This window comes from Lissotriton vulgaris, chromosome 2_1 (assembly GCF_964263255.1).
Source record: "Lissotriton vulgaris chromosome 2_1, aLisVul1.2, whole genome shotgun sequence".
In the NCBI taxonomy this organism is placed as follows: domain Eukaryota; kingdom Metazoa; phylum Chordata; class Amphibia; order Caudata; family Salamandridae; genus Lissotriton; species Lissotriton vulgaris.
This window is the reverse complement of record NC_141687.1, coordinates 1,024,795,094-1,024,819,309: the sequence shown is the minus strand read 5'-3', so window position 1 is coordinate 1,024,819,309 and position 24,216 is coordinate 1,024,795,094. Positions and strand designations below refer to the sequence as shown.

The window sequence follows — 24,216 nt, the reverse complement described above, 5'->3', positions numbered from 1 at the left end:
CTCTGACCTTACAGTTTGTCGTGAATGCCCAGCTGTCTTACTGCACTTGATGCTCTTATATTAATCTAAAAATAAAATACATTACTTCCTAGTCTCCGCTGCTCAAAGTATCCTGTCTGCCCCATCCTACCTCTATCTAACATGCTGATCTTTCTCAGCCAACAACCTTGGTGAGACCTTAAATTCCAAAATGCACCTCCAAAAGTGATTTTCTTCCAATACTACAACTGCTAGTTTCTCTAAGTGTTAGTTATCTGCCAAACGGGCCACTATTGCCAACTCCCACTGCCAAAGAGCGTGTCATCACAATAATCAAGTGTCAAATTAATTAGTGTTAAAGCCTTCCTGTAGTGCTGCCTGATTATGCATTCTTTCGCAATGACAATGTCATTAACTTAACCACACATGCTCTGCTTAATGGTACCAGACAGTTACCCACTTCAAACAAGTGACAGCAGAGTAGTTAACTCTCTGCTAAATTCAAAACTTATTATAAATCTGCTTACCCAGATATAAAAAAAACACATGGGACTTCCACTACAATACTCACTCAGACCTTATCTCATTAAACTTCTTAGTGAACCCTACTTGATAGGCCTTACCGCTGATGGAATTATGAAAATCGCTGAAACAACTTTGGAGGTCATTTAAAAGCACAAGCCCTAAGACACATAGAGTCTGATTACGATGTCGAGCGGACATCGCCGCGGTCTCGGGACCGGCCGATCTCTGGTTGTCTGTCCTGACACCGCCATTACAATGTGACAGCACATGGTGCAGTTGTATACTCCCATTTCTCTATGGGAGCTTGTTTTGCAGCTGTAAGCGGTAGCACAAGCTCCCATGGAGAAATAGAAGAGTCTGTTAATCCCTACACCGCGTGGCAGGCTCCTTAAGAACGATGATGGATTCAACCCAGATCTGTGACTGGGGGTGAGTGCCTGCAAAGTTTCAGCGCTCCGTCCATCATCTCCTTGTGTTTGCTTTGTTCACCCTAAGTTGGCAGGGTATGCCCAGACGTGGGTCCCTTGCTCACTTTGCCACTGGATTCAAGCTAGCCTGGCTGATGAGGGGTGTTAGCCTGAAACCAGTCTCAGGATGCTTGTTTCCGGTCCAGGGAAGAAATGGCTTCGCAGTTCGGGCTGGACTGTTTCCATGAGGCACATGGTCAAGACTGATTTGCATATAGCTGTGTCTGAACTGGGGTGGCGAAGTGAGCCAAAGAACGAAGATGGATTTAACCCAGACCTGTGACTGGGGGTAAGCACCTGAAAAGTTTCTGCTCTCTGTCCATCGTCTCCTGGTGTTTGGTTTACCTTAAGGTGCCTGACACATGGTGCAGGTATTAACACCTCTTATGGTGCCCCCCTCAGCCCACAAACAGAGGCCGTAGAGGAATGGGGGCCCAGTTACTGGCCCCAAAAGTCACTTTCCGACCAACTTTCCATGTTAGAAAGCCAGACAAGGAAAGCCTGTTGGAAACTGACCTCATAATCCCGAGGGTGTAAATGCCGTCCTCAGGGATTACGGAGGGGCCTCCGACTGGCTGACGGGCTCCTTGAGCCTGTCAGAATCCCTCCAGAATGACTGTCCGGTTTCACTTTCAACCATCTGATTTGTAAAGCGGCGGACAAAAGTGGACCAACAATGTCGGTTGGAAAGCCACTGACCGCAGGTCAGAGGCATTACGACTGACATCAAAGTTTGGCCAATAATGTCTATATGCAGCTGGTTTAAAGATTGAATATCACTTGTGACACAAATACATGATGCAATATTTATAGAAAGAAATGTAGAGGCCAGATATTTTACAATAAAAATAATTCATAGTCCATAAATCAAAGTAACTATCGTTCTGGCATAGGAGGGGCGCTAGCGGGCGCAATGCGGGATGGCTGCCTGAACTGACAGCTCCGCAGGACAGACCTTGGCCCTGGGTGGTTTTCCCCCTATGATGGACGCCATACCGACGTAATGTGACAGCAAAAGGTAGCGGAATGTGTCCAGCGGCAGTGGAGAAGTTTTGGTGAGCTTTGGCGGCCGGACTGAAGATATAACATCCGTTAATGTGAGAGTATCAACCCAGGCGGTAACAAACAAAACTTGCCCACATAATAATGAAGGAACGCAAAGACCTACTTCCGTAGAAAAGACAGTTTATTTGAATTAAACAAAATACATAAAAATTCACCAAAGTGAATATCTTAAAAACTTTTTTTTCCAAAAGAATATGTAAAAAATTATACAATACACATAATCAATAAGAGAAATACATGAAAGAAATTAGTACACAATAATCACAATTTCATAATAATAACAGTTCTTGAATTAATAAAAAACTTGTCGCCGCGCGTTTCGGCGACCAGCGCCTTCTTCAAGACAAACAATTTTTCAGAATCCTAAATAAAAAAACATAATTACTATTCCAGAAGTACATTTGTTTCAAGGAATGTTGAACAATAAATCATAATCGAATTGCAATACAAAAATTAAAACAATCAACTCAGCATAACATCCTATAAAAACTGTCAAAACATGACAATTGGAAGTAGGTGAAAGTATAGCGCGAACCAACCGATATGCAAGTGGTAACCCAATGGGGGAGGAGAATAAAAAGATACTGACTTCGGTGCTCATTAAGAAAAGTAAAAATGAAATTGAATATTTAAAGATAATGTTATAACAGACTCATGATGAATGAACAGTAGTAAGCAGATACATAGAGGTCCACGGGTAAAAAGGGCTATAATATTTTTGTCTCTCAGTCTATTATGATTGCTGTCTCTTGATTTAGTCTAAATGGTGAGTTACCTATTCTATGTCAGGAAGCGGAGGCGAGGATTTTGCTAGTCCTTTCTCCATTTTACAGCAAGTTAGAAGTAAGAAAAAAACAATAAACCATGGACTACCCAAACCAACATGGCAGCGGTAGTCATGGTAACATATCAACCAATCAGAGTCCAACAGTCAGCATATAGGGAATCCCAGCTGTTAGTCCTTCCTCTTTCTCCATTGCTGCCTCGGCAAGATAAGTGACGTTTTACTTCAGCTTGATCTTTGTCTTGGCAGTTTTGATTTTGAGTGTAGACAGCTTTGTTTTGATGTCTTTTGACTTGCCTTTGACTTCGCCTTTGTTGTAGGCTGTGTTATTGTGTATTTAACGCGGTAGGCTTTCAGCCCGAGCGTTTCTCCTTCGCGCGTGCGCGGTCTTGGTGTCGGCTTCTGACGCCGACCAGCTGTTCTCCTCAGCGCTCTTCGCGCTTGAGTGGAAACGCGCTGAGGCTTTGCGCTTCATTTGTTTTTTGCCTCTTCCCTCACACTGACGCCGTTTTTTGACGGCAAAAAATATTTTCTGACTGGATTTTAATAAATTACAATTTATTTTCAGTCAGAATTTTTGTATTTCAGGCTTTGTATTGGTGTTAGCCTGTGTGGTACCTGTGTGAAGGGTTTCCCCTTATATATAGTTGGGGTGTTTGTTTATGGGTACCAGTTTTTCTGCTAAAATGCAGTCCGGTCCTTCTACTGTTGAGGTGGTGGCTCCTAATGATCAGCCACAACTGACCCCTTCGCACCCTCCTGCAGAGGTGGACAGGCTTCTCTCTTCTGCGATAGCTCAAGCTCTGGCACCTCTGCAGGACAGTGTTAATAGACTGTCGGCCCATGTTTTCAAGACTGATTCAGGTGTTTTTGGGGACAGTGGGGCAGGGCCCAGTGGTGTTACTTGTGCTCTACCACGTACGGCCAGGAAGCGTGACGCGGGGCACCTGGAGGGCTTCAGTAAGTTATCTGAGGTCTTTCATAAGAGTGGGCGCACGCTTAGAAGCGCACCCTACCGTGGAGACGACTCGCCCGGAGAGACTGGTGGTTTTGCCACCCAGGACCTTGACCCGGAGGAAGGGTTCCCCATCGAGGGAGATGATGAAGAGGACGAGTACGTAGATGAGGATGAGGACGCTTCCTCAGAGGATTTTTCTGACGTGAGCAGGTCTTGGCGCCCAAAACCTAGTGCTCCTAGTCTTGCGGAGGGTGATCTTGTGCCTCCTAATATGTTCGACCCATCTACTATTGTTAGACCCAGGTCATCAGAGTGGTTTCCTGAGCAGTCTACAGCTGATTATGTCGCGGCTAAGCTACGGCAGCCTTTACCTCAGGATGTACGCCTTCGCCTGCGTTCTGAGTGCCCATGCCCTTCCCTTCCCTTTAGGGTGGCATGCACCCCTGAGATTGATCCGAAGTTGTGTACCTTCTTTGCCAAGTATATCAAGGACCCTAAGAAGGGTATAGATAGGTCCTGGAAAGCCTGTAAAGATAATCTTTTGGGTGTCGTGGGTCCTCTGACGAAAATAATTGAATTGGCCCAACGTTCTAAAGAGTCAGGCTTGCCGATGTCGGTTGATGACGTTGCCGGTTGGTCGCAACGGGCTATGTGCCTTCTTGGCAATGCCAATTGTGCGCTTTCGGCGGAGCGTCGACGATCCTTGTTACTTAAGATTGATCCAAAGCTAGGAGAGTGGTCGTCTTCTGAGGCGGGCCCGATTGCGCAGGGTGCTTTGTTTGGAGACCCCTTTGTGAAGGAGTTGGGGAAGTTTGTTGCTACTTTTTCTGCCCTGGACAAAGCTCAGGCTTCTATGAAGAAGTTTTTTCCCAAAAAGGTTTTTGGCGGGGCCGGCAGAGGCAGGGGTCGCTCTTCCGGCCGTCAAGTCCAGCAAGGCCCCAACAGAGGCCAATCCAGGAGAAACAACGGCTGGAATGATGGGCGTCAGGGTACCTTTTACCCTTCCAGAGGAGGCAGAGGCCAAGGCAGGGGACGTGGTGGAAACCAGTCCAACTCCAGAGGATTTAATGGTAAGATTTTGCATCATCTCTCTGGTTCAAATTGGGGGAAGGTTAGCGTTGTTTCCCCAGGCCTGGTCGTCGATAATTTCAGATTCTTGCGTTCTAGAGACCGTTCAGGGGTTTCACATCGAATTTTACGGTTCCCCCGTTCAACTCTCTCGTCCTCGCCCTCTAGTTTTTTCTGTCACAGAACAAAAGCTTATAGATTTGGAGGTTCGGGCGATGTTACAAAAAGGCGCCATCATCCCCTCGGTGCTCCACCCAAACGGCTCCTCAGCAACATCTTCCTTGTGGAAAAGAAAGGCAAGGGGTTCAGACCGGTAATCAACCTTCAACGAATGGCTGATTTACAGACATTTCAAGATGGAGGGCATCCATCTTTTGAGAGACCTTCTGTTGCAAAACGATTGGTTGGTTCGCTTGGATCTGAAGGATGCTTGTCTTTCGGTTCCAATCTATCCTCCTCATTGTCGGTTCCTCCAGTTTCTGTGGAAGGATCAGGTTTTACGAATTTCGTACGCTCCCCTTTGGTCTTTCCTCAGCACCTTGGTGCTTTACCAAACGCCTGTGCCCAGTGGTAGAACATCGTACCCTGGGGATTCGTCTAATAATTTACCTGGACGACATTCTTTTAATGAGTCAGTCCAAGGATCTCCTTCTTCACCATCTTCAGGTTACAATAACCCTTCTTCAGTCTCTGGGCTTCATCATCAATGCCCAGAAGTCGGATCTCATTCCTCATCAGGAAATGACTTTCCTTGGCTTTCTGATCATAACTACGGATGCAACGCTTCATCTTCCTTCCGAAAAGATCTCCAAAATCAAGAAGGAGATTTGCAAAGTTCTCCGGCGGGATTGATTTTCCCTCCGCCGATTGGCCAGGATTGTGGGCTTACTGTCTTCATCGATCCAGGCAATTTTTCCAAGCCCTCTTCATTACAGGGCTCTTCAGAGACTGAAAGCGTTTCACCTTCGCAAGGGTCTCACTTACTCGGAACTGATTTCCTTAAATCTGGAAGCCCGGTCGGAACTTCTTTGGTGGTTAGATCACATGGATGCTTGGAAGGCGATTTTCGGTTCCCGTCCGGATCTTGTGATCGAGTCAGATGCCAGTCGCCAGGGTTGGGGTACCCGGTGCGGCTCCCTCTCGGTGGGCGGCAGGTGGACGGAAGAGGAACTTCACCTCCACATCAATTGCTTGGAGCTCCTCGCGGGTTCCTTCGCAATCCGCTCTTTCACCACGACAAAGGTTTTGTGCTGTGTTCTTCTTCGGATGGACAACACGACTGCGGTCCGGTACATCAATCGGTTGGGCGGCACTCATTCCAAGGCCCTAGTGGATCTTGCGAAGGACTTCTGGAACTATTGCCTTATTCGTCAGATTTCTGTCACGGCGGAGTATCTCCCAGGCGATCTGAACATGGTAGCGGATTGGCAGTCCAGGAATTTTCGAGATGCCAGCGATTGGAGGCTGGATCATTCGGTATTCCAGAGAATTTCGGACCTTTGGGGTCTTCCAGTGATGGACTTATTTGCGTCCAGGTGGAACGCCCACCTTCCCCGCTTCTACAGCTGGAAACCGGATCCGGGTGCGGAAGCAGTGGATGCCTTCCTACAGGACTGGTCTCAGTTTCCAGCTTATGCGTTTCCTCCTTTCCTTTTCATTCAGAGGGTGGCAGCTCAGGTCCGCAGACAGAGAGCTTTTCTGATTCTAATCACACCAATCTGGAAAGCTCAATGCTGGTTTCCTGCTCTTCTAGAGCTGTCCTGGGACAAACCTCTTCGGCTACCGTCGTTCGATCACATTCTGACGGATCCTTTGGGTCACCCGCATCCTCTGGTTCTCCAGGGCCATCTACATCTCATGGCCTGGAGGATTTCAGGGGACGTTGGTCTTGTGACTCGCTTTCGAGAGACTCTGAGCTCCTCATTCGAGGAGCCTGGGCCCCTAACACCACTAAACGTTATAGATCAGCATGGAACAGATGGGTTCGTTGGTGTGTGGCAAAACACCTGGATCCCATGGGCTCCTCTGTCACTGATGTGATTAACTTCCTCGCTGATCTTTTCAAAAAGAAATTGGCATACAGCACCATTAACTCTTTCAGGTCGGCAATCTCTGCTGGTCATGCCCTTGTTGATGGCTCTCCGGTGGGTGAGCATCCTTGGGTTTGTAAACTCCTTAAGGGTATTCGCCTTTCGCGTCCCCCAGAGCCCCGTTATTCTGGATTATGGGATGTTAATGTAGTTTTGAATTTTCTTAAGTCCTGGCAGGATAATCAGTACCTTTCACGCAAGGAACTTTCGGCCAAATTGGCGATTCTTCTCTGCCTGATTTCATGTAAGCGTGCTTCAGATGTTCGTGCTCTGGATATCTCGGCCAGGGTTTTTACCCCAGAAGGGGTTACGTTTACTGTATCAAGAAGAACTAAATGTAATACCAGGTCAGTAACTTACCCAGCTTTCCCAGATTCGCCAAAGCTCTGTGTTGTTCGTTGCCTCAAAACCTATGAGGATGTTCCTCTTGAATTCCGCCCTCCGGGCGAGGGACAACTGCTTATTGCGGTTAAAAACCTTTCAAGGCAGTTTCCTCTCCCACCATTGCCAGATGGGTCAGGTGGATTATGTCAGAAGCTGGAATTAACATCACTGACTTTGGGGCACATTCCACTAGAGGTGCAATGGCTTCCAAGGCTTTACAGGTTGGTGGACGCTTGGAAGATATCATGAATGCAGCGGATTGGTCCTCGGATTCAACTTTTAAAAAGTTCTACTTTAAGCCAATCCATGAGGCTGCATCGTTGGTGGTGAGTAAGCTTTGAACAAGCAAAATCCTCGCCTCCGCTTCCTGACATAGAATGAGAAATTTCCTGGTTATCACAAAGGAAAGTTTCAATTCTATTAAGGAGGCGGAGGCGAGGATTTTCCCACCCAGGCTTTATCGAGCCTTCCCTCCCAAAAATGGACTATGATGATTTTACTTCGTCTAAGGGAAGTACCTATTTTCCTATGTATTAATGTTCTCATTGATAAACTGTGCAATGATGTTTATTTTCTCTTTGCAATTCGTTCTATTACTCCATTGCAATGTTCTTGACTTGTTCTACATTGTTTTGGACAAGATATTATTATTATTGTTTCTCTTCCCTAGGCTCCGATATTTAATAATATCCCGATACACCCCCCCCGAGAAGTATTCAAACGAATAACTTCAGTATATTTGCTTTTTTGTCCACTGTATATATATTACACATGCTTCTGTATATTTATTTATGTATGTCTTTTTACTACTTATAGAACAATAGACGGTCACCTGAAGAAGGCTCAAGAGCCGAAACGCGCGTAGTGGTGTCTACGCCTTTGCCTTCAACATTCTATACGAGTTGCTTGTCTATTGACTTTCTATATATTTTTTCTATGTAAAAACATTTTTTTCTATGCAATTTTAACTGAATATCATATAACAAAAAATAATTCTCTAAAAAACAAAACAATATCACAAAAAGAAAAAAAGAATATAAAAGCTTATATATATATATATACACAAAAAAGAACAATAAAGCTATATCAGAAATACTTTATGGTCATTGTTGTTATATATAGTTGGACATTCATACATTATATAAATATATGAGGTGGACAACATTTTTGGTTTTATGTTAAAAAATATCAAAACAATCGTTTTTATCTACCATGTCACTTAGCTATAGACCTTTCCTAATCCGGCCTTGAGAGATATGCCATGTGTTTCCAGATCTAAACCTGTCAACCACATGGGAAGCTGTTGCGTTGTTAATTGTACTAGTTGCATTGTTGTCACTACTAGTCCAAAATGTTTACAAAGAGTTAGTCTGTATAAACAATTAAGGTCTGTCCACATCCATTAGATTGGATGGCGTTGTGTACCCTAGGCGGACCTCCACATGGGTGTTCCCCATACAGTTCATGGTTCTAAAGGGTGATGAATATAGGGTATGGCTTCGGCGAGATTGGGTTCCTGAAGTGGGTGTGGGTGGTTGAATGGGGTGTTAGTTAAGTTTAACGGACCAGACCACTTAAGATGCATTGCTGAGATCGGAGATGTATACACATATTGTATTGAGATTCTTGTAACAACACACTATGGTATCCGTGTAAGAGGAGGACATTGTCAGCACGATTTTACATGGCCATCACTCAAATGTCCATGACTGATAAATCTAACATCACGCAGGGCAGGATGCACCTAAATCTGCTCACATGGAATATCCAAGGTTTCACAAATCTCCCAAAAATTAGGCAAGTGTTTGCATGTTTTGATAGATGGCAGATAGACATTGCATTATTGAAAGAGACCCACATCGCCCCTCATGCACACAGCAGTAGGCCGTAGATGGGTGGAATCGACTCAAAACTCCACATATTCCTCATACTCCGGGGGGGGGGGGTCATGATTTTGGTGAAAAAAGGCACAAACTTCAAAGTTGAGCGTATGGTAGGGGACAGTCAAGGCAGATATATCATACTAGCAGGGACATTGCGAGGGCAGCGGATAGCGATTATCAACTCTTATGGCCCAAACATTGATGCAATTGATTTCTACCACGAGATATGGCAGCACTTGCACGGCGAGCTAGATAGAACGCTGATTTGGGGAGGGGACTTAAACCTCGTTCTCAGTGACCATTTAGATCGCTCAGGACCTAACACAGGACCACATAAAAAGGCGCAAGCTAAATTTCTAGACATCATGGCTGAAATGCTATTACAAAGACATCTGGAGGGTGCGTAATCCAGGAGACAGAGAGGCAACACACATCACTGCAGCACTTGGATCCACCAAAACCTTGCTATGGACCACGGAGATTAAACATAAGCCCAAAACCCTTTCCGATCACAATCCCATCCTCCTGTCCCTTAAGATACCACACTATGCGCCACCCCCCTATAGCTGGAGATTCAACGCTAAAGCACTTACTGATTCGGTCTATGCAGACACCATAGCCACGGCTATCAAAGATTATTTTCAGCTGAATGCACCCTCCACAACGGACCCGTGCCTTTTATGGGAGGCTTTTAAAGCCACCTTAAGAGGAGTATGCATAAGCACAAATGTTGGGATATTACGAGACATTCGAGGGCAGCTGGCACGCTGCCAGGCTAGACTGAGATCGCTGGAGAATCAGTACGAACGCACACAAAACCAGTCATTACTAGGGGACCTCAGGCGGGCGCTTACTGAACATCAATCATTTGCTACTGAGCTTAAATATGTCCACAAGTGCCCCGCCGCTAGGGCTTTCGGAGAGGGAGGAAGGCCGGGTAGAATATTAGCGTCTAAAATATGTGAAGATCGTAGCTCCCGAACAGTGCAGCAGATACGAGATGAAAATGGCTCCATCTGTGCAGATACGACTGGTATCCTCCTGGAGTTTGTAAACACTTACAGCGCGCTATATGAATCGCGACCCACGGCGTCATCAGCAGAAGTATTCGATTATTTGGAAGATGTGGCCATTGCGTGGCTTTCGGACGCGCAAAGGGCTTCTTTCTCGCTGCTAATCACGGTGGAGGAAGTTACGGAGGTCATTCAATCGTTACCAAATGGCAAAGCCCCAGGCCCAGACGGGTTCAATTGTGAATTTTATAAGAATTATGCTGACCTACTTGCTTCTCATCTGGTTGAGATGTATGGGGATGCCTTTGAAAAGAATATACTTCCACCAACATTACAGGAAGCAGTGGCGATTGCCCTTCTGAAACCTGAAAAAGATCCTGAGCTCTGTGACTTATACTGGACCCTATCATTAATTAACGTTGACTCCAAAATTTAAGCCAAATTGCTGGCCACGAGACTGCAACCCCTAATGACCAATCTGGTCCTCCCAGACCAGTCCGGTTTTATACCGTCCAGGGCTACCACGCATAACACCCTGACGTTTTTTTGCTCTCTCCCATTACTTGATACCTAACACTAAAGCAGTGGCGGTTATGTTAGATGCCGCCAAGACTTTTGACTCAATTGAATAGTCATATCTATTGACGGTGCTCAAGCAGATGGGTTTCCCGCCTGTTTCTGCAATGAGTGCAAATATTATACACGCGGCCTGTAGCTAAAGTCCGAGTGAATGGCTATGTATCTGACCCGATAAATATAGCGTGTGGGACGAGGCAGGGGTGCCCTTTATCCCCTTTACTATTTGCCCTAGCCCTCGAGCCACTGGCATGTAAAGTCCGACAGAGGCATCTGTCGTCCGCCTTGCAGTTCCCAAGTAGGCTTTTGAATATCTCGCTATATGCGGATGATATGTTACTATAAGTACGTGACCCCGAACAGAATCTAGCCCCGCTGATGCGTGAGTATATTAAATTCGGGAGGCACTCTGGTCTCAAAATTAATTGGTCGAAATCGTCTATTATTCCACCGACTGATTCCACATTGCCACATGCCACAGAATTCCCCTTAGAATGGCAACCTGATCCCATAAAGTATCTAGGTGTTTGGTGTCATAGAGATCCTGAGATCGTCATCAGAACAAACTATGGAAGAGTGTTATCCTCATTAGACGATAAAGTTAATCGCTGGGTACAATTGCCTCTATTACTAGCAGACCGGATAGCAATTGTAAAAATGGTCATATTACCCAAGCTTCTTTATCTCTTTAATAATATCCCGATACACCCCCCCCCCCCCGAGAAGTATTCAAACGAATAACTTCAGTGGTGCTCAAACTTATATGGGCAGGTAAACAGGCGCGTGTGAAGCTGCAAACTTTATCCTTACCATATTCTGTGTGCCTGATTTCCTATTATTTTACTTATGTGCTCAGGCGCAGTACACCACCTATTGGTATCATAAGATTCCATATTTGACGCACACTGCCGTAGAAGAAGGAGATGCCCTCCTACGCCTTTAACAGCTATTATCACGCATCACAGACCACCGCTGCATGCTAAAGATATTAACACAATTGACACAACTAACAAAGTGTGGCATAGACTTGGACAACTAGCAAATAAGTTGCCTCTTTATGCTCCAGCCCTACCGCTACATCAACATCCTGACCTTTCTGTTACTAGTGAGGAGGTTGGTATGAATCTGCTACACTAGGTGGGAATAGACACCACAGGGGACCTTGATCATAACGGGATGTTTAGAAGGGGGCAAGATTTATCATACATTAAAAATGAGACGTTACTTTTTCGATTCACTTATCACAGGCTTCAGGGGGCGATTAGGAAGTTATACCCCAGCTTCCCTACTGAACCAACACAATTGGATACGCTGCAGCTCATTGTGTCTTCACCAAATACTACGCATTTATGCTCATGCCTTTACACTATGGCGCAGAATGAAATTGCTTACACTACCCATAGGGCCATGGAAAGATGGAATATGATATTAGATGTCCCCCTCACTGAGGTGGAGTGGCAGACTGCCTGTACCTTAACTCAAATGCTCACGCGTAACGGCAATTTACGGCTATTACCTTTTAAATATTTGCATCAAACATACTATACGCCTGCGAAACTTTATAAGTATGGTCTACGTCTAGAGGCGTGCTGTAAGAGATGCAGCCTTGATATGGCAGATTTTGTCCACCTGGCATGGTATTGTCCCAAAGTACGGGATTATTGGAAGAAGGTAACCTCATTACTGTCAGAGATGGTGGAGATTGATATTACTTGCAATGTTTTCACCTGTCTGCTGGGGATACTGGGTAATGTGCGTGCCATGAAGCGCACATTTTGTATGGTGGTGCTCTTGATTGCTAAGAGAAGGGTCTCCCTGTGCTGGGAGAGTAAGGTTGCACACAGCGTCCAGCAGTGGACCTACGACATGTCCTTCTGTCGAGATACATTGCACACATATGAGGAGGAACTGCCTGCAAGATCTAGGCCAAAAGATTATTGGAAATATTTAACAAACTATTTAACTGTGAATTCAACTGTCTAAATGTATTATCTGAACATATCTTCCTTTTCCATTATGCGATATGTGAACATTTGTAGAATCTGTGTTATCATGCATTTCTTACACTGGGATGATGAATGCGGTAGTGTAATGGTCCGTGATGTTGCTTGTATTTGAGCTCAGCTATTGGCTTTATAAAAAATCAATAAAAAATAAAAACTATCGTTCTGGCTTAAGATGAAATATTAGACCCATTCACATAAAACAGAGTGACAAACTGAAAGTGACATTCAAATGCTCTGCACAGTCAAGATGTAAAGATGGAAATAAATTCTTCTTACCACGCGTGTGCCAGTCTGGAATCTTTAATTCAACACCTGAGAAAAAATAGAAGATCATGTTTAAATGCTACAATGCCCCAAAATAACATCAGAATCATTTCTGAAGGGTCTAAAATGATGATGTTGTCCACAAATAAACAAAATCAAGTGCCCTCCTTTGGTCTCATGCTCAACTACCAGTACCTTTCTAACTCTATATTTTTAGGTGTGGCTACAGATAGCTTTGTTGTTGAACAATTATTGTAAACAATAAAATGCAAAGAGTGAGCTTTTGGTCAGCCCTTGCTCATGATTTAAAGGTTTTCATGTCTCTCTCAGTTCCCTGCTCAATGACTTTCGTCCTTAATAATTTGTTTACCCATAAAGCATTGCTGCTTTACCATTCTATTGTTCTTCTACCGCTGACATGAGGAAACAACTTTTTATTTTTTATTTGAACACTCAAGGGGAGCACATGGTGTTCCTTTATCTGTCCTATCCCACTCTTTCCCTGCTTTTTATGCCCCCTTCAGCAGCAGGACATAAAGTCCTGCGGAGCGTGCCTATTGGGCACTGCCATGTGACGTCAGTCACCATAAATGCTACGCCAGGGTGGGAAATCTTATCCATTTATTAATACATTGCAACCATTTTAGTTAGCTGCTACTCCCTCAGTCAACTCCAAGCCTGCCGTGAGCGGCACGCATGACACAGCGTGCTGCCACTCCTTTAGTTTGGTCAGCATTATCAGCGCTACTACGGCTTGGCAGGCAACAAGGCGCTATCTCATTTATGCGTGACTCTGCATTTCAATGCGCTGGTGTGGACCATCGCACTGAAATGCGTTACTTTAACGCCTGATGCGTGATACTTGGCAGGACTGCCTCCCTCTTTGTCCATTGTTCCACAACTCCTAACATTCCTACATCATTTATTTTGCTCTTTTATTTTTTGAGTGCATCTGGAGGGCTCAGCAACCGCACACTGTCACCAGGCCTATACACATACACACACATACCACACATACACACACATATCTGCCATTCACACACACACACACAAAGTAGAAAAGTGAATTTGTCAAAGACATGCGGTCATCATAGAATGCTTTTTCTTTATGATAAAACCAGTGCAAGAGGGCCGCCCACGCAAGCGCATGTGTTCTCATGCCCTGGTGGGCTCTTTGGAATTTTCATTAAGGGAGGCAAACAAGCATTGCCCAAACTTTAAATTATAGATGATTTAATAACATATAATAATTCTCTCAATGGTTGTGGTGAGACATATCATCACTGGGCTCAAGCTTTCCTAACAAAAACCTCTGTTCTTTGTCTTCAAAATTCTTTGAAGCAGTTGCTAGCAATTTGTTGCCTGAAAACAAATAGCTTTCTTGTTATGCATTGTTTGACAGCTGATTCTAAGGTAACTTGGGATAAATGGAGATAAATGAGTTTATACCCTCTTTTAGTACGCTTTGGTCACTTCTAGTGGTCGGTTAAACACAGGCACATATTGTTTGCAAGCTATATTTATTTTGACTATATTTCTTTCACAGCTAAAACTAAACAATATTATGCAATCTGTCTTGAACGAATTATGGTTTTAGAATTCTTTTCTGAATTTGCAGAAATACATATGCCTTCCTTATATATTTAAACGTATGGCTTGCCACCTGTTATTTTAGTTCTCACCTCCTGATCTAGATAACTATTATCCCTCTCTTAATTTACAATGTTTCCATAAATGTAACTTTGTTCTGTGTTAAACCATTCTGTGCCCTTTTGTCCTCCCGTTAATGCAGAATGGCCATCTAACTCCAGCTTCCAAATATATTCCTTGATACCCTTATTCATTCGACTACCCTGGCCACTGTTAAAATTTTACATGAATTGGTCATAATCAAGAAACTCCACACCTAATGATTAATTAGCAGCTCGGTTTGGATTTTAGTCATGCGACAAGGAATCAGTGTAAATAAATAAAGATGATCCCAAGCACCCCCATCTTTGTTTTTGCCCTAAAGGGTGAGACCAATCTATCTCAGCAAGCAACCTGGGTGGAAATGTGAGGGATAGGTAAACATTATGTAGGGGGTCAGCATTCATTAAAGGTCACAAGAGGAATGAACATTATTACATGCAAATAAGTATTCGAGCAAACACGCAATATATAATTTTATAATCTTTAAAGACTATGGGCCATATGTATCATCATGCCAATTTGCGATTTCTAAATAGCGATTTTTAAGGAATCGCTATTTAGAAATCGCAAAATGGTATGTATGTAGGAAATCGCTTCTTTTTAGCGATTCCTTAACATTCCTAAATTGCGATTAGCAAATTGCTAATCGCAAATTTCCCATTCATTTCTATGGGCCAGGAGGCCCATAGGAATGAAGGGAAAATTTACAATTAGCAATTTGCTAATCGCAATTTAGGAATATTTTCAAGGGTGCAGGGGTGTCACAAGAACACCCTGCTGCACCCCTGAAAATGACATGTGTGGGCATATGGCGCACATACATGCCCTAAGGGCATGTATGAACGTCATATGCCACCTTTAGATTTTAAATAAATTGCTTTTTCAAAAGAATTCGCAACTTACCACCAACTAGAAGTTGGTGGTAATTTGCGATTCCTTATGGGCATTTTTGCATTAATTTTTATTTGATACATTGCATTTAAGGAATCGCTAAATTTGCGATTCCTTAAGGGCAATCGCAAAATAAGGAATGGCAAATTTTGCGATTCCTTATTTTGCTGCGAAAATGTTTCATACATTCCATTTAGCAAATTAGCATTCGCAAAGGGCGAAATTTCGGCCTTTGCGAATGCTAATTTGCTTCATACATATGGCCCCTACTCTCTACTCTCTCCCCCTTTCTGGAGTACTATACTACTTTCTTACATGACACTTGAGGCAGAACAGCAAAACAGAATTTTAGGAGATAACAAGTAAGGGTTTCAGTGGTGGTAAAAAAAAATTTCAGCAAACCTGCAAACTGGAGGAAAAATTCAACAGAACCCAAAATTGATGAGGATTGCAGAATACTACAAGTTTGAGTATATAGAACATAAACAACAAAGGTATGGGATTCCAAAGAATGATTCTGAACTTGTTGGATAAAGCACAGGAAGTGACAAAATAGAGACCCATAAAAAAATTGGATCCAGTTTGAACGCCTTGATCTCCAATTCCCAGTTTTTAATGGAAAATAAAGTGGGGCATGCAATGTGGCAGACCCATGTGCCATAAAAACTATTTCGTTCAGTTTGGTAGTTAGAAACCTTTATAAGAAAATACCTCGCATGCCAATCCAATAACAGATTTAGCCTGATCGATGGAATGGTGTTCTTAGTAGACATCTCCAATAAGGCAGGTGGCAAGTCAATATTTTTTTTAATGAAGGGATGGACTCTAACTCAACTTGTCTTGTCTTGTCTTGTCAACTTGTCTTAGAAATCAGCAAGATTTTAATTGTGCAAAAAAAGATACTCAACTCACTACGCACCCTTGGATTAAGCATAACAAAAGAGAGGAGAGAGATTGTAGATTTTGATATGATAGGCGTAATAAAGGCCTGCTGATAACTGTATGGTTTGATTGACATGATTATTTCCTCTAAGTCCTCTTTTGACAGAGGAGTAAAGGATGTTCAACAGTCTGTTGTTGAGGTTTCTGCCTGTTGGGCAGAGAGTATCTGGGTTGACTGCAATTGTGGTATGCATTTTCCATATTTTTTAATTAATGAATTTGGCAAGTTAACTACTTAAAGTGGCATGGAGTTCGACGATTGTTGTGGATGAGTCAGGAGTTTGAGCTAGTAAGTTATTGAATAGTTTCTTGGTTTGGATTCTAGCTTTCCTACGTTTATTACGGTATTGAGAAGGTAAAACATTTGGCCTTGAACACAATGGAGATGAGGAGAAAGTGAAGATGTGTTTGAAATTATATGTTTGTGGATAGTGAGCTGGGTTTGGATTTGTGTTCTTTCGATATAATACCACTATCAGCGTTTGGTGAAAAATAGAATGAAAGACTTGCAGTTGTAGTGCTAAAGTGTTAGTGAGATGCATTTGATAGGATATAGGAATGGTCAGTATAATTTCTAATTGTCAAAAGCCTCTACCATGAGGCCCTCGGTACGTTTGGTGCATTAACACCTCATTGGTATTGGAAATACTGAAGTATCAGTAAATCATTGTAAGAATGTTACGGAGGGATAACAACTAAGCATCTTCTGGCAGGGCTGGACTGGCTGTATCAGGCATCAGACATTCCCTGGGAGGCTGGAAGGGTGGGGGCCGTTTTTGCAGTGATGGTGGCCTGTTTTTTTACTGGGTGCCGGTCTTTCAGTGGTGCTGCAATACCAGCCCACAGTAACAAAAGCAGCAAGCAAGCATTTCCAGCCTCCCGGGGCCATGCAGGGCTTCCCCAGGCTGGTATGAGAAAATTGCCAGGGCTACTTTGGGTTACCAGTCCGGCCCTGACTTCTGGCCACTTTAGAATGGAAACTAACATTTGTAAATTCGTATTACTACATTGATTTGTGCATGCCATTCCTTAATTCGAAACAAACACAAGGAGATAATGGAGGGAGCGCTGACATTTTTCAGACACTCTCACCCATTCACAGATCTGGGTTGAATCCATCATCATTCTTTAGCTCACTTCGTCACCCCAGTTCAGACAAAGCCATAAGCAAATCAGTCTTGACCCTGTTCCTTATCGGAACAGTCCAGCCCAAACTGCCAAGCCAGGTCTTCCCTGGACCAGAAACAAGCATCCTGGGACCGGTTTCGGGGTAACACCCCATATCAGCCAGGCTAGCTTGAATCCAGTGGCAAAGTGAGATAGGGACCCAAGTCTGGCATACCCTGCTAACTTAGGGCAAACAAAGCAAACACAAGATGATGGACGGAGCGTTGACATTTTTCAGACACTAACTCCCAGTCACAGATCTGGGTTGAATCCATCATTGTTCTTTAGCTCACTTCGCCACCCCACTTAAGACCCAGCCATAAGCAAATCGGTTGTGACCCTGTTCCCCATGGGAACAGTCCAGCCCAGACTGCTAAGCCAGGTCTTCCCTGGAATGGAAAAAAGCATCCTGGGACCGGTTTTGGGGTAACACCCCTCATCAGCCAGGCTTCCTAGAATGTGGCCATTTTGGAGATACAGAGTATACATTTCTGTTTGGTTCCGAACATACTTGCTAAGTAATTGAGTTATTTTACCAGACTATGCGTTTCTGTTTTGAAAGATGTTTGGGAATTAAAGTCAAATACAGAGAAGAATTTTAAAGAATTGTATTGTACTTTGAAAATAAACTTTAATACTTTAAAGAATTGTTTCAGAGTTGAGCTTGATGGAGTTTAGAACTTATATATTTAATTCACCTTTTGGATTCTAAGGCTACATGAGGAAACAAAAAGGACTGCTATTGCATTAGCAAGGCCTTTGAAATTGCACAATGAATATGCTTGGTTTAAAGATACTAGTGCATGTTTAGGAAACTGATTGGTATCAGGGTGAACAAATATAATTCTGCTGAATGTCTATATTACAGTTTGAAAACATCATCCTGAATGTATATCAGATACAGAGAAAGTGTACTCATAAAACAGAACTTAGTTGTGGTTTTCAGAGAAGGAAGAGAAGTTCAGGCAAAACTCGAGTAATATCGATACATACATATTGTTTATGTTTCAGTTCCAGTCAGTGTATCTCTAATACCCAAGAGTCTGAGAGATAGTCATATTTTAAAGGTATATAATTGGTTATAGCAAGAGGTTGATGGTTCAATACAAAGATAAGGTATTAACAATCCAATCTTGTTTTTCAGATATTCCCTATAGCCAAGCAGAGTGACGAGTCAGAGTGGTGATATCTTGAGTCTTTGATTTCTCTGTTATTCCAATCTCCTTTCCCCATGTTTACTGTGAACAATTATGTTATATATGTGCCTGCTTAACAGTGGCTAGAGAAGAATGGAAGAGTTAATTGCTCCGTATTTCAGGCTAGTGTATTTTAACAAGACCCTAACTATTTTATACCTGTGGAGGGACATTTTCAATACAGAAGGTTTCTATTTGAATTTGTTTGAGCAGGATATATTTTCTAGAAAATGATCACTACATTGTTCAAGAGGCGAGACACCTTTTTGGGGATTGTTCTTACTTAACTGGCCATGGACACACAGGGTAATCATTCAATTTTTTCTCCACATGGCTGAGGCTGTTTATATTTTTTACAAGGCTTTAGTTTATGTAACCCCATTATCAAGGGTTGTATATTACAGCATCGTGCCCCACATGAAAGTGACACACTCCATCGAACACACTACAACATACACTACATCATAAGTCACTAAATGGCCTAGGTTAGCTTTTTGATGTAATTTAACACTATTGCTACCATACTATCTTATTTCTAGAACTACCTTTGTTTTGTTAATTCTGTTAAATACTGTTTTCTTAAGAGTGAAAGCAGCTTTTCACTGTCAGTTTAAATATTATTTAAAGTAATTATTATCCTCCATGATTTATTGTTGTTCTAATCCTAGCCTTAAAAATAATGACTACTTAAAATGTGTTAAAATTAGACTAATGTTAGCCATTAAATATTGGACAATATGGCCAGGATACCCATGATGTTGAGAGGAACTCTCAGACTGCAATTGTATAAAATCTTAGACTCTACGTCAGGGTGGAGGGGGGGTATCAGGGACTTACTGTGCACGTGTTTGTGTTTTAAGAGTTTTGCTTGGTTTCTTTTTGTGGGGATAAAGGAACACAATTTATCCTGAGGAATAATGTGCATGTATATGACCTGGTTGGGACACATTGGTGGTAAAACCCAATAAAAACTCTTGTGAAAAAAGTATTAAAATGAAAAAAGTTTTTACTTGGTTTTCTGAAAGCAATTCCAGGCCTGAAACTAATGTTTTCTGTTATTTTTTACTTGATAAATAGCTTTCTTATTTTGTTTTTTTTATTTTATTTGCATTTTCAATACATTTAAATTTTTTAAAACAATTAAACATATAACGCAATTAATGAATTACATTTCTAGTATAGTGTTGTTGCTAAATAATAAGAATTCTATTACAATTACCATATTTTGTTGGAACCCCCAGCTCCTCTTTTTTTGTATCAAGACAATAAAACTACTTACATTAACAATATTTGGACTTGGATGATGGGGGAACGGCGGTCCCAAATGTGCAGTTCTAACATTACGCTGCACAACTGCAGCATGCCGCTATATGTTTCAAAGAGTCAGATAATAAGGAGAAATGGCTCCTGGAAACTGAATTAGGGGACAACACTCTGCCCCAGTTTTTGATGCAAGGAGGCAGGTCGGAGCTCCCGGTTCCGTATCTGCTTAAACACATGGCGGAAATATGGGAGAAAGTGGTCCAAAAAGTACTTCGCCCCCTTCAGTAGGGAGTTAAAATTGTGGATCTGGCTCTCTTTAGGGGCATTCACATAACCATGTCTATGGAGCAATGGCAGGAGGGGGATGTCTGGAAGTGGGGATATTTACCCAGGGGATACCTTCATCTCATTCCAGGATGAACAGAACACTTTTGTGATAGGACCAACCTATTTTTTACATTATGTCAAGTTTGAGAGTGTGGCAAAGGAGCTCTGGAAGGATTTTCCTGTGGTGCGGGTGCCCTCTATGGTCCTAGATGGCCTTATTAGTTGGGTAGAGGCACACCACTTAATTACCCACTTTTACAAAGCCCTTAGGAGAGATATACAACCTCGACAATTTGCTGCATTTAGGGCCTGGGAGAGTGATTTGTGCACATCCATCTCAGATTCGGATTGGGAGAGTGCATCTGGCCTTGTTCATACCGTGTCCCGTAACAACAGGGTTAAGCTCCTGTATTTTTATTTCCTGCATCATACTTACGTCACTCCATATAGCCTCAATAAAATAGACCCTACTAGAGGAGCTACATGTGTGTGATGAGGGGAGGTAGGGCCACTTTCATACAGTTAGCATGAGAATGCGCACAGGTTCAGGATTACTGGGGAAAAGTGGTGCCACGTGTAGAGATGGACACCAGGATTCGAATTCTGCGGACGCTGCTCTTCTGTCTATTGATAGTTGTGGTGGGGCCAAAGGGACACAAAATCCCAAATAAACTGGCCCGGTTGGGTTGATTGTTGGCAAAGAGATGGGTGGTCATTGCGTGGTTGGGCACGTGGATCCTACTTTTGAGATATTGGTTACGACACCTGTTGTAATGGGGGTGGCAGAGGAACAACACATGAGAATATCAGGCACAGATAAGGAGGCAGCTGAGGCCATAATGCTGTGGGCCCAATTGCTGGGTCTGTTTGAGGACGACAACGATACATCAACTGAGAGTGGCTCAGAGGCTGAGGATTGAGTGAGAAAAGACCGAATGCACTTGTAAATTTTCTGATGACCAAGTGTGTTATGGTATTTTCTTGTATAATAATCAGCTCGCTGACTTGGATCTATGTATGCACAACTTAAAGTTAAACTTTGGCGGGCCCTGGTCCTTCGCCTCCACTCCGGCGGACATCTTGGGGGGATAGTAGGACGCCTGGCGGCGCCATCTTTGTTGTCGGGCTAGTCGCTCGAAGGGCGCTTGACCTGCATTTAAGGCAGGTAAATTAGGCGGCGCCCATTGATTTCGTAACCTGCAGTGTATTGCTCAGCGCGCTGCGCCTGGAGGAGCAACAGTGCATTTAGCGGCGTGAATTTTTAAAAATCCTGTTTTCTCTCTTTATAATTTAATTTGTGTTCGCTGTTTCCCCTGGTTTTAATAGCCCTCTGACTTGCACTTTAAAAATTGATTACCCACCGCTTTTTTGGCGGGCCCTGGTCCTTCGCCTCCACTCCGGCGGACATCTTGGGGGGATAGTAGGACGCCTGGCAGCGCCATCTTTGTTGTCGGGCTAGTCGCTTGAAGGACGCTTGACCTGCATTTAAGGCGGGTAAATTAGGCGGCGCCCATTGATTTCGTAACCTGCAGTGTATTGCTCAGCGCGCTGCGCCTGGAGGAGCCACCGTGCATTTAGCGGCGTGAATTTTTAAAAATCCTGTTTTCTCTCTTTATAATTTAATTTGTGTTCACTGTTTCCCCTGGTTTTAATAGCCCTCTGACTTGCACTTTAAAAATTGATCACCCACCGCTTTTTTGGCGGGCCCTGGTCCTTCGCCTCCACTCCGGCGGACATCTTGGGGGGATAGTAGGACACCTGGCGGCGCCATCTTTGTTGTCGGGCTAGTCGCTCGAAGGACGCTTGACCTGCATTTAAGGCGGTCATGCTGACGTGCAGCGGGTACTTGCAGCGAGGTAGCCGAAGTACCGCCGGAGTTACGCCTGAGTTCAGCCCGTCTGCGCCCGTCAGCGTCCCAGAGGTGGACGGGGTGGCGGGAGGGGCTGGCTCAAGGATTAGCTATTTGGCGGTGGAGCTACTCTCATTCAGGAAAGGTAAGGATGCGTGTTGTGTGGTCTTTCCTGGGCGATACAGAGGCAAAAGGCGGTGCCAGGGATGCGGTTGGATACCAGGCAATTTCCCGGTGGGGGGGCCTGTCAGCCCTAAGGCCACTGTTAAACATCTGTGCCTCTTACTTAATACTCGCTCTTTGAGCAGGCATGCTCTTGACATCTACGAGCTTTTAGTTGTCGAAAAGCCTGTATGCTTAATGCTTACAGAAACTTGGCTGGGGGAGGCCTCCAATCCGGATATTGTGACTGCTATTCGACCTGATTATGTGATTTTTAGGCACGACAGATTGAACGGGAGGGGTGGAGGGGTGGCAATTGTGGTCAGGAGATCTGTTTCATGTGTGGTTGTCCCTATGGAGGCCATTTCAGGTTGCGAATCCCTGGCGTTTTCTATAGCCCTATTTCCCCATCAATCCTTTACGGGGTTCTTGGTTTACAGACCACCCGGACAACTGGGATCCTTTCACAAGGAGTTGCAGGTGCTGGCATAGGCGCTTTGCTTGAAGGCAGAACACTGTATTGTGCTTGGGGATTTTAACATTCATATGGACGTGGGGACGGATGGTGACACGATTAAAATCAATGATGTCACCTCCCCCCTGGGCCTTACCCCCTACCTGGCAGCGCCGACTCACAACTAGGGTCACATCCTTGATCAGGTGTTTTCCACCACTCCACTCAACATGGCCAGCCCTGTCCCTGTCCTTTGGTCGGACCATTTTCTGATTAGGTTTCAGATTTTGGGTACTAGTAAATCATCCTGTGCAACGTCGAGTCATCCTAGGCAGACTGGTCGGGCATACCATTGGGTGACCCCAGAAAGTTTGGCCCAGGCTTGTTTGGATCATCCCTGTCCTCTGTCAGGAGACCTAGAGAGGAATCTCGATCTGCTGCAGGGGTGGTTAGTGGAGCGATTAGACGAATTAGCTCCTGAGATTGTTCCCCGGAAAACATCTAGACGGACCTCTGCTCCTTGGTATACGGAGGCTTTGGCTCTGTCACGGCGCAATTGTAAGGTAGCAGAGAGGCTCTGGCACCAGCAGTATGATACTGGGGCCAAGGTAGTCTATAGGGCGGCCATCAAGGCCTATCAGGCGGACATTCTGGTCGAAAAGAAGAATTATTTCTCTGCGAGAATTGAGACAGCTTCAAGTTCCTGCAGGGAAATTTTTACTATTGTGAAGGAGTTTATGACCCCTAAGGCAAATGCGTTGCATCATGAGTTCTCTGAGTCGTGGGTGATCTCGCTAGCTAGCTTTTTTACCACCAAGATCAAGCAGATTCAGGACTCTTTTTCTTCTTTGGGCCCGAGTGATGTTCAAGTTCAAGTTCAAGTTCTGTCATTTGTATAGCGCACTGCTCACCCAGAGGGTCTCAAGGCGCTTGGGGAGGGGTTCATTATTTGTCGAATAGCCAGGTTTTAAGATCTTTTCTGAAGGAGATGTGGTTTTGAGTAAGGCGGAGGTGAGTGGGGAGTGAGTTCCAGGTCTTGGCAGCAAGGAAGGAGAAGGATCTGCCACCCATGGAGGATTTTCGGATGCGCGGGACAGCGGCGAGGGCTTGTTTGGACGATCTTAGTTGGCGGGTGGGTTTGTAGAAGGACAGTCGAGTGTTGAGGCATTCGGGTCCTAGATTGTAGAGGTCCTTGTGTGCGTGGGTGAGAA

General features: G+C 44.0%; 1 protein-coding gene across 1 annotated transcript in view; it reads right to left on the bottom strand.

Annotated features, from left to right (window-relative positions):
• PLA2R1 (phospholipase A2 receptor 1) overlaps window positions 1-24,216 on the bottom strand; it is a 1,083,903-nt gene that overhangs the window by 284,396 nt on the left and 775,291 nt on the right. The window contains exon 13 of the mRNA XM_086956636.1: window positions 13,075-13,110. Coding sequence (XP_086812762.1) covers window positions 13,075-13,110 — 36 coding nt within the window. The remainder of the gene's footprint in view (window positions 1-13,074; window positions 13,111-24,216) is intronic.